The sequence below is a fragment of the Nycticebus coucang genome, chromosome 3 (genome assembly GCF_027406575.1).
Source record: "Nycticebus coucang isolate mNycCou1 chromosome 3, mNycCou1.pri, whole genome shotgun sequence".
NCBI classification, from domain to species: domain Eukaryota; kingdom Metazoa; phylum Chordata; class Mammalia; order Primates; family Lorisidae; genus Nycticebus; species Nycticebus coucang.
The window spans coordinates 160,018,469-160,029,715 of NC_069782.1; the positions used below are offsets into that span (position 1 = coordinate 160,018,469).

Genomic DNA, 11,247 nt, shown 5'->3' on the forward strand with positions numbered 1-11,247 from the left:
ATGGGGGGTTGTTGCTCTGTCAGCAGCAACAAGTGGCCAGGAGATGGCCTGGGAGGACAGGTGTACAGGAGGAGAAAGAGCTGTGGGGGCTGTGGGGTGGGGGCACCAGGCAACCGCACTAGGACTAGGAATGGGGCAAATGGAGCCCAGGTGACCAGAAGTCTCAAGTGGTGGAGCCGTGAGCTGTTGGAGACAAGGAATGTTCATACAACAGTGGGGCTGTTTATACATGCCATGACTTGGAAAGTGTCGGGGCTTTGTTGTGTTTTTAGTAAATTTAAGGGATCTTTTACTTACCAAGAGCTTGTTTCCCTCCACTTCTAGGCTGGCCCACCGCCCTTGCACACTCTGTTTCACAGCTGTCCCCATGCCCAGGGACATCCATGTATGTGAGTCCGCAGCCAGCTGGTGGGAGGATTAGGACAGTGTCCCTCAGAGATACTGGAAGACAGCAGGGGCTATGGAGCCGCTTTGGGGCTACTGCCCAGTTCTTTTTGCTCCAGCACCCATGGGGTCAATGCAGGGTGGCTGATGGCTACTTATCACATTTGGAGGTTGGGAGACTATTAATGGGGTACCGCTCAGGTCCAGCTGCCTTTGTGCATACACTTGGAAGCAGTAGGTTTCCACTCAGAATTGCACTGGTCTTTATCAGAAACAATTTCTTGTAAGTTTTCAGTTTATTTGTGCTAGTTCATTACGCCATTGACCCAAGAGCAATACCCCGATGGTGTGGACTTTATGAGACTTTTTCTATTTTTCTCACTTTATTCATACATGGTATTAGCATTTATGTATAACTTTGAAACTCTGTATTTGGAAATATGGTCACATCTGTAAGAGAGACTGAGGACCCCTTTTGGAGAGTCTGTTTTCTATCTGTCGGTAACAGTATCTCCGGTGGGCTCGTGGTGTCTCTCCCTGCCCCCCAGCCTGGGCTGGGAAGGCCCCTAGGGTGTCCATACCAAGATCTGAGGAGGAAGCAAGAGTTGACCAAGGCCTCAGGCTCGTGACCACAGCTGCAAGGACTGTCCACCTCTGGACGGCCACTGGTGGGTCTTTGTGGGTGAAGAACAAGTCTAATGTGCTTGGCAGTTTAGCTTCATATTAAAAGCAGTGTTTTCTGGGATTTCTGAAAACATTGCATTTTCCTAGGTGGCATCGAAACCTCCCTTTGTTACAAATAATAGGGAAATACCAGTGAACCCGTTGGGAAAAATGGAACAAAGCAGAGAGAAGTCATGAGCAAGTAAAGAAATGAGGTTGGTCCTATGATTGTGATTCCACCCTTCCTGAGCTCAGTCTCCACCCACCGCAGGGCTTGTCATCCCAGGAGCTGCCCTAAGCACTCGTGGACCATCCAGCCTATGGGCTGCAGGGCTGGGGTGATCCTGAAAGGCATAGTCCCTGCCCTCAGGGCCCTCCTCCATCAGCCAGGCCCCATGGGCACTGGGCTCAACTCCCTCTGCAGCGGGAGTTGTGGACCCTGACGTGTGGGAGACCTGAGATCCACCCCACACTGCCGCCCGCATCTTCCTATGTCCTACTCCTTCCAGCCTCAGGTTTCTTAGACCTGACCCTCAGGGCCACAGATGCAGGCCTTCCTTTTGCTGGGTTATGGGGCCAGTCAGGAGGCTGTGTTCTGACCAGGTGAAGGAGGCCCATGGTGGAGGAGATATCCAGCATTGAGGAGGCACGTCAGAACCAGCTTCCCACCACTCGAGAAGCTTTGTGCTTTGAGTCTGGCCTGGCCAAGCTGCTGGGAAGGGGGTGTTGCCATCTCCAAGAGAGGCAGGCAGCCAGCTGGCCCATCTGGGGTCATCTGGGCCGTGCCAGGGCCTGGAATTCAGGAGAGCTGGAACGACACTCAGGAGGTCTGGTGCCGACCTGGAGTGACAGGGAGCCCAGGGCCACACCCTCAGGACAAGGGAGTGAGAGGCACAGAGCCAGCAGGCTGGGGAGTGCTAGTACAGAGAGCAGAGCCAGGCACAGGACAGAGCTGGGTCCATGGGGGACCTCACAAGGAGGGATGTGGCTGTGAAGGGGCAGCAGCTTCCCTAGGGTCCTGGGCTGTTAACCCTTTTCCCCTCATCAGCAAACGTTTCCTTGATTTCTCGTGTTCACACGCCTGGGTGTGTACCAAGCCCCTCCAAAGCTTATGTGCGGCCAGAGGGCCATTCCAGACTGCCTTGGTGTGGCCTTCGTCCACAGGGTGACTCCCATACCCCTCCCAAGCATGTTGGAAAGCCAAGGGTAGCCTGGGCACGTGTGTAAAGGTCTCAAGGCCTCAGCACCACCTCAGTCCCTTCCCACCTTCCTGGCCACATCCCCCTGGCCTGCACCAGGCCTGCCACAGATTGACTGGGGCTCTCACTAGAGGCCCCAGCCCTGTCTGTGCTCAAAGCCAGAGCAGAAGAGACTCCATTTGCTCAGGCTGGGCACCCTCTCACTGCCCACCCCTCAAGCTAACATCAGGATCCAGGTGGGGCTTGAGAGGCCTAGAGGAATGTGGAGGGGGAATGTGATGCTGGCAGCAAAGGGCCACATTCTGTTCCTGGAGAGGTCACTCCTCCGGGGGCCTAGAACATGTGGGGGGCTCTCAGGGGTCACGAGAGTAACCCACCATCTCCCCAAGAGTTGCTCCCATGAAGGCCTAGAATATATGGTGGGCTCTCAAGGGTCATGTAGGATGGGCTAAACCCTCAGCCCCCCAGGAGTTACTTCCACAGGAACCTAGAACATACAGGGGATTCACATAGGATGAACTAAACCCCCTAGGCCTCAAGAGTCGCTCCCATGGGGGCCTAGAACATGTCGGGGGCTCTCAGGGGTCACATAGAATGAACTAAATCCCCCAGGCCTCAAGAGTCGCTCCCATGGGGGCTTAGAACATGTGGGGGCTCTCAGGGATTATGTAGGGTGGGTTAGCTCCCATCTATCCCCCAGAAACAGAGTAAAACTGACGGAGACGAATGTTCCCACACATCCTCCCAGAGCCTACGCTGCACCATCGTCCTTTACAAAGCCCACGGCAGCCCACAGTGGCCACTCACACCCCCACCACCCCGGGCACAGTGCAGGCCAGGTGTCTGCAGGACTCAAGAGTCCACAATTATTCTGAAAACCAAGTAGAATTGGCACAGGCCTGCTGCTGGGGTGGGGGAGGGGGGAACGTGTGCCATGTGTGTTGGGGCCTCGCCGCAGGTTTGGTGCTCACAGTTCACAGAGGTGGACACCTCCCCAGCTCCTCTGCCGCTTTGAGATTCCACCACTCTGAGTCATCACATTTGAAATGAAACCGTCCAGGAAGATCACCTGAGACCAGGAGTTTGAGACTAGCCTAGGCAATACAGCAAGACCCCATCTTAACAAAAGTAGAAAAAAATTAGCTGGGCCTAGTGCCACCTGGAGTCCCAGCTACTCAGGAGACTGAGGTGGGAGTATCGCTGGAGCATGACTAGAGCCTGGGAGTTTAAGGCTTCAGTGAGCTGTGATGACGCCACTCCAGCCTGGGCGACTGTCTCTAAAAAGACTCTGTCTCTAAAAAGTTAATTAATTAAAATCAAAGGAAATTAACTCTAAAGTCCCAGCCATGATGCCAGCAGAGAAAATGTGTTGAAAACCCTAATTTAATGTGATTTTCTGCCCCTCTTAAGAGTTTAGTGAAAGTGTGTATTTCGAATGAAAACAAAGACATGCTCTTCACTTCAGGTGGCAAAAGATGCCCTAAGTGGCACTGCCTTAAATGAATTCCAAGTCTTTAAAGCATATCATGAGTTCTAAACTCCTAAGGAAGGAGGCATTAGTGTGTGTGGGAGAACGGGTGTCACCCAGCACAGCTGCTGGGAGCCTCAGGACCATGGTTCAGTCTGGGGAAAAGAGGAAACTCCTCTCTCTGGTGAGAACAGGACTCCCAGGAGGGGAATCGCATGTGTAAAGTCACTGCCCTTTGTTTCTAAATGCTGAGGGGGAAAAGGGGTGTGTTGGACCAGAGGTACTAAGCATAGGAAAAGACTCTCAGGGACAGCCCCACTGGAGGAAACAAGAAAGGCCACCCGTAATCACCTACACATTCTTTTTTTTCTTTGGCTGGGGCTGGGTTTGAACCCACCACTTCTGGTATATGGGGCTGGCGCCCTACTCCTTGAGCCACAGGTGCTGCCCCACCTACACATTCATAGGAAGGAGGGAAGAGGAAAGAGAAGGGATGGGAGGGGGGAGGCCGGGAGAAGGGAGGGCATTTGGGGGATGCAGCCTAATGTGCATAATGGAGTGATACATTTCTAAACTATTAAGAATAGAGTATGAATGTTTTTACCACAACAAATAAGTAAGTAAGGAGGTGGTTCTGTTAATCAGTCAGACGTCAGCTTTCCACATTGTGCCCCACAAATGCATTAATGTACACGGTTATGATTTAATAAAGAATTATAAAAAAAGAAGGGCCACCGAGGGTGTGGAGATTGTATTTTTGGCTCCGTTTAAAAATTAATTTTATTAAAAGTTGAGGGGACGTCAGTCTGCCTTTTTAGAGCACACCTTCTCTGAAACCATGGGTGTGTGTCCACGTGTGGACATTCCCAGAATTGCAGTTGTCAGGTGGTAAGAAACTGTTTCAGCAGCTAGTGTGGCAGGCCAGCTGATGGGACACCAGCATCTGGTGGCAAGCATAGCAATCTGGTATCCCAGGACCAGTCCACTGCACGCCCTCTGGTGTCCTTGCTTGAGGCTTCACATCCAGTGGAGCCAGGCTTTGGGCCCAGGGTGAGGCCCTAGGTGGCACTGCTGGGGAGGGGTGTTTGGCTGCAGCTGCCTGAGCCATGGTTGACGTGCCCATGTCTGTACAAGGGAGGTTGGACGTGCATAGCCAGATGCTACAGCCTGAAGCCCCCAAACCAGAACCACTCACGGCATCTTCCCAATGGTTCTAACCATCTTCTCACCTCACTATGTCCCCCATTCCACATCTGTTGGCAAGCCCCGGCTATGTGCCCAGATGTCCTGGGTGGGTCAGGACAGTCTGTTCTCCCAGAGCACACAGCTGTGGGCACACTCCAGGTCAGCCTGCCCTGCCCCCAACACAGCAGCTTTTGGGTCAGGCTAGCACTGGGCTGGACCCAGGCTGCCCCCAGAGCAAGCAGACCTATTGGGAAGAGGCAGTGGCTTCCTTATCCCACAGCTGTCTGCTGTTTCCTTCTCTCCCAGAGCCCATGCACAGAAGGGGAGGAGGGCCCAACTGATCTTACTCTGACCCCTCTTCTCAGACCCTTTTCCTCCCCGGCAAAGGGGATTTTCATCTGCCTTTAGGTAAGCTTTTATCCTTCTAAATCTGTTGTTTATAGGTATAACCTTGTTCTTGGAAGCCCAAAACTGCCTTTTAGGGCATCAGAACACCTGCCTCTCAGCCCATTGCTTCAGATCATGGACACAGAAGTCTTTGGTATTAAGAACAGCTCTAGGCCCCCAGAGTTAATAACTTTGGTGAAATGGAAGAATTCCTTGACAGACACCCATCTGCTCAACTTACAGAAGAAATAATCTGAACATGCCTATAACTGTTCAATTGAATCAATAATACCCTTCCAAAACAGAAAGCACCAGGCCCAGATGGGATAACGGTGAATTCTAGTAAACATTTCAAAAAGAAATTATACCAATTCTCTACAATCTCTTCCAGAACCTAGAAGCAGAGGGAAAACTTCCTAACTTATTCTATGAGGGCCGCATTACTCTAATACCAAAGCCAGACAAATCATAAGAAAGGAAAACTACAGACCAATAGACTCATGAGTATAGATAGGAGATTCACAACAATGGGTTACAGATGAAACCCAACAATGTGTAAAAACAGTTATGCTTCATGACCAAACAGGATTTATTCCAGGTAGGCAAGGCAGGTTCAATATTTAAAAATCAATTACTGTAATATCCGTCACATCAACAAGCTAAAGAAGAAAAAGCTCTCACTAATAATCAAGAGATTCAGAAAAAGCATCCCACAAAATCCAACACCTACCATGATAAAAGCTCTCAGCAGACCAGGACTAGCCGAGAACTTCCATCTACAAAGACCCTGCAGCTAACATCACGCTTAGACCAGATGCGTCCCCCGTCCCCATCACTGCTCCGAACATGGTGCTGGAAGTCCTGGCTAGTGCAGTGAGACAAGAAGAAAGGTCACAGGTTCTCAGATCATGTGATCATCTATGACCATCTCAAAGAATTGACCAAAAATCCCTGGAACTAGTAAGCAGTTATAGAGAGGTTGTAGGATACAAGGTTAATACACAAAAGTCGGTCATTTCTCTATAAACCAGCAATGAACAAGTGGAATTTGAGATTAAAAGCACAATGCCACTGAACTTAATGTTGCTAAGTATAATCTAGCACATTGCATACAAAATCTTTGGTGAAATGGTGCTAAGTATAATCTAGCACATTGTATACAAATGGTGCTAAGTATAATCTAGCACATTGCATACAAAATCTACGTGAGGAAGACTGAAACTCTACCTCGTAAATGGACAGCTATTATAGGCTTGTGGACAGGAAGACTCAGTATTATGGAGAGTCAGTTCTTCCCAAATTGATCTTTAGATTCAACATAATCAGTCAAAATCTCAGCAAATTACTGTGTGGATACTGACAAACTCTTTCTAAAGTTTATATGGAGAGAAAAAGACTTAGAATATCCAAACACAATATTGAAAAACTGAGCTGGAGGACTGACACGGCCTGGCCCCAAGACCTCAGCTAACGATGTAATGAGACGGCATCGTGTTGGCAGCAGAGCAGACAGGTGGACGGGAGAGCCAGGAACAAAGGCAACTCACAGGGAAAGGAGAGGCTTTTCAACAGATGATGCTGGCGCAGCTGCAAAAACAGGATCTAGGCTGGGTCTGGTGGCACCTAGCTGAGACCATCCTGAGCAAGAGAGAGACCCCATTTCTACTTAAAATAGAAAAACTAGCTGGGCGTGGTGGCACATGCCTGTAGTCCCTGCTACTCAGGAGGCTGAGGCAGGAAGATGGCTTGAGCCCAGGAGCTGGGGGCTGCAGTGCGCTCTGGAGGCACCACTGCACTCCAGCCTGGGGACAGAGGGAGACCCTGTCTCAAAAAAAACAAAACAAAAAAAACCCTTGAGTCTTAGAGTCTTATACCCTTCACAAAAATCAAAATGGATCATAGGCCTAAATGTGAAGTCAGAAACTCGTATAGGATAACGTGGGGGAGAACTAGGCAGCCTTGGCGTGGCAAGATCAATGAAAGAAATAATTGGTAAGTTGGCTTCATTCAAACAAAAACTTCTGTGATCCTGTCAAGGAGAAAACAAGCCACAAACTGGGAGAAAATAGTTGCAAAGGACACTGATCTTATACAGAGTCGGAGTAAGTGTCCTACAGAGAAGGGGCCACCCCAGGGAGAGCCCAAGCTGCTGGCTGCAGGGGAGACCAGTGCCCTTGCAGGGTCTCCGGGGGGGGGGGGAGAGGGGGCAGGAGTCAGTGTGAGGATTTGACCAGGAGGGAAGAATGTTGAGAGGAGGTTTGTGGTTTGAGGGGCTTCCCGACAGGGATTTGAAAAACAGGGTGAAGCTTTAAAAGAAGGCAGGCTTAATTCCACAAAGAACGCCAAGTTCCCCAGCAGGCAGAATGCCATCAGTGAATACTTACTGGACTGGCAGTGAGTGACATTTTCTGCCTCACAGGGACACAAACCCGGAATGATACTTTAACCCAAGTGGTGCTGTAGCTGAGGGAAGAACTGGGAACCTCCAGTGTTGCCTGGGTTGGGGCAGGGGGGAGAGGGGAGCAGGAAGGACCCAGGCTCCCCTGTTTTAGCTGAGGAGTTGGGGCACTGCAGGCTGGGCACTGGGACTGCTTCCCCCTCAGCCTCTCTGCCATGTGGCCCAGACCAGCTGGGAACATGGGATTGGGACCAGGAGGCGGGCACCTGATTGCAGGCTGTGCCTCCTGTGTCCAGGGAGTAAGTGGGGCGGTCAAGGCTCCGTCTGCTTCCAGGGCAGCTGTGTGTCTTAGGCTGGGGAGTCACAGGCACTTTGTCATCAGGATGGTCCTGAGTTATTAGCATAGGACACCGGGGTGGGCCTAGATGTTGGGGACGCCAAGATGAGAGGCTGCTGTCCTCGGGAGCTGGGAAGGCCCAAGAGCTGCAGGGCCCCACACACGGGAGGCTGTGCCACAAAGTGGCCTATGGAGGCCCCTCTGGGATGGGTAGTGGCTCTGCTGTCTGTCTGGACTAGAAAGACGGTGGTGTCCTAAGTCCCATCAGCCTAACTTTAACCCGTTTTCTTCTCCCAAAAGGTCAAAAAGCTACGAGATGAAGTCACAAAACTAAAATTGAGATGTACCTTGAGCAAAGAGCATCAGCTGCCGGCTCTCCCTAGAGACCTTTCACTTCACCCACCAACATCACAGCCTCAAAATATATTTTTCACACAAAATCTTAAGAATCAGAAAACGTGTGTAAATACCAGGGACAGACAGTGATCGCCATGCTGGAGGCATCTCCAGGCGCAGCAAGCTGCTCTGCATGTCATCGCGGGGTGGCCGGCGGCACATCTGGGATTCAATGCTGTCTTGTCACGTCATGGCAGGGTGGCTGGCAGCACATCTAGGATCCAATGCTGTCTTGTAGGTTATCTCCCAGCCTGTTGTGTTCCTTTTCTGAGGCCTCAGATGGTATAAACTGCATTAAAAGACAGAACACTTGACAAGCCACCTCGAGTTTGTTCCTGGCAGCTCCTTCCACCGATGTCTGGATGTCCGTCCGTCCCCCCACCCCCAACGTTATAAATGTAATCACACCTTTCCCTCAACTCGGTTAATACAGTGTTGTTCACCAGATTCAGATTTCAGCCAAGTTGGAAGTCCCAGCAAGGCCATGTGTGGCCAGGAGGGAGCAGAGGGAGCTGCCTGGGGCTCCATGTGCGGCCAGCTGGTTCCCTGCCCAGCCCTGTGCTGTCCTGTGGCCTCAGCCCTGCCCGGCAGCCGCCCACTGAGCCTGCATGTGGGACTGGAGTCCAGACCTGCCCTCATGGGAAAGGCCCATCTCTAAGGCTCCCTCCGCCCAGCCTGTTCAGACTGTGATTCCAACGCTGAAGACTCTTGAAAACATCTTTGATGTGATTTAACTGATATAAGACTGACACAGACTTGCTTTTTATGTCAATTTTGGTAAATATGTTTTTCTGGGAATTTTTCCGTTTCATCCAAGTTGTCAAATGTATTAGCATTGTTGTTCACTGTTATTTCCTCACGATCTTTAAGATCATCTATCATCATACCTCCTTTTGTTTTCTTGATACTGGTGATTTGTTCTCTCCCCCCCCCCTTTTTTTCTTTTTTTCTGAAACAGGTTCTCACTCTGTCACCCTGGGTAGTGTCCTGGCACCATGGTAGTTCACAGCAGCGGTTCTCAACCTGTGGGTCACAACCCAGAGGAATTGTATTAAAGGGCCACAGCATTAGGAAGGTTGAGAACCACTGGTTCACAGTAACCCCAAACCCTTGGGCTCAGGAGAGCTTCCTGCTACAGACTCCCTAGTAGCTGGGACTGCAGGCACCCACCACAACGCCGGGATAGTTTTAGTAGAGACGGGTTCTTGCTCTGGTTCAGGCTGATCTTGAATTCTTCAGCTCAAACAGTCCACCCACCTTGGCCTCCCAGAGTGCTAGGGTTATAGGCGTGAGCTCTGCACCCAGCCTGTGTTCTCTCTTTATTGGTCTTGCTAAGGATTTATCAGTTTTATTTATCTTTCAATAAAAAACAGTTTTGGCTTTTCTAGGGGTTGGGGGGATCTCACAAGGCAGAAACCAAGCTGTTGGCCACAGCTGCACCACCTGGAGGTTCAGCTGGAGCTGTGGGGACCTGGGCCCAAGCGGCCCTCTGCTTGCTGGTCTGAGCCATCTCTGTGACTCGGCCTCAGAAAGGTGTGAAGATCTGCTTGACGGCCTACCACATGATGCGGGATTTCAGTGAAAGTCAGATGTGCACTTAAAAAGAAGGAATTTTGTAATTGCTGGGTGTAGTATTTTAATCATATTGTCCAAATCTCCAGTATTCTAGCTGACTTGTTCAGACTTAATCTATCAGTTACTGAGAGGCATGTTGACATTTCCAGCTATGACTGTGAACTCGTATATTTTCCTTGTAGTTATGTCAGTTTTTGCTGTTTGCATTTTGGAGCTATTTTATTAGATGCCTACAAATTTACTTTTTTTGTTTTGTTTTTCTGTTTTAATAGATTTGGGGGATACAAGTTGAATTCCATGACACATACATATGACCCATGAGTGAGTCTGGCTCTGGTGTGACCATCACCTGAGCGTGTACCTTGTGCCCCCTACAGACACCTACAAATTTAGGATTGTTTTATCTTCGTGTTGCATTGACCTTTTCAGCATAATGAAATATTTTTCTTTACCTCTTCTTTTTCCTTCTTAAACTCTAATTTTTATCTGATATCAACCTAGTCATATGACTTTTTTTTTTTAATACTCTTTTATTTATTTTTTTTTTGCAGTTTTTGGCCAGGGCTGAGTTTGAACCCGCCACCTCTGGCATACGGGACCAGCGCCCTACCCCTTTGAGCCACAGGCACTGCCCTAGTCATATGACTCTTTATTCCATCAGTTTTGATGTGATTTATCTTCTGTCCTTTCACTTCCAGCCTTTCTGTCTTTCTACTTTTCATCCTATGTAACCATCTCTCTTTAGCCTGCTAGTCTTTGTCTTTTAATTAGAGTGTTTAGTCCACTCACATTTAAAGTAATTGTGCACATGGCTGGTTTTCAGCCTACCATTTTACCATTTGTTTTGTGTCTCATATTTTTATTCCCATATTCTTCTTTCACTGCTTTCAGGTCAGTGGTTCTCAACTTTCCTAATGACGCGGCCCTTTAATACAGTTCCTGTGGGTCAAGACCCACAGGTTGAGAACTGCTGCTTTAGATAAACAAAATACTTCAATTCTATATTCTCTTTTATTAAAGTCTTAGAAATATCTTTTTGTATTATTCTTTTGGGTGTTGCCTAAGAAATCACAGTATGCACCCTTGATGTAACAGTCCTTTCTCCACCACAGGAAGCAAAACCCCCACAAACGCTAACCCGGCTGTCCCCGCTCACCCTTCACGAGCAGGTGCGGGAGCTCTGGGTGTCTTTCACCCCTGTGTCACACTGAGGTGGGGATGATGGTCACCAGCATTCTTTGCACAGCTGTCCCAC

The 11,247-nt window shown here is 49.6% G+C and overlaps 1 protein-coding gene across 1 annotated transcript in view; it reads left to right on the forward strand.

Annotated features, from left to right (window-relative positions):
• LRRC27 (leucine rich repeat containing 27) overlaps positions 1-9,710 on the forward strand; it is a 39,838-nt gene extending 30,128 nt beyond the window's left edge. Inside the window, exon 9 of the mRNA XM_053584420.1 lies at positions 8,322-9,710. Within this exon, the coding sequence (XP_053440395.1) occupies positions 8,322-8,507 (186 nt within the window). The 3' untranslated portion in view covers positions 8,508-9,710. The remainder of the gene's footprint in view (positions 1-8,321) is intronic.
• Positions 9,711-11,247: the final 1,537 nt, after the last annotated feature.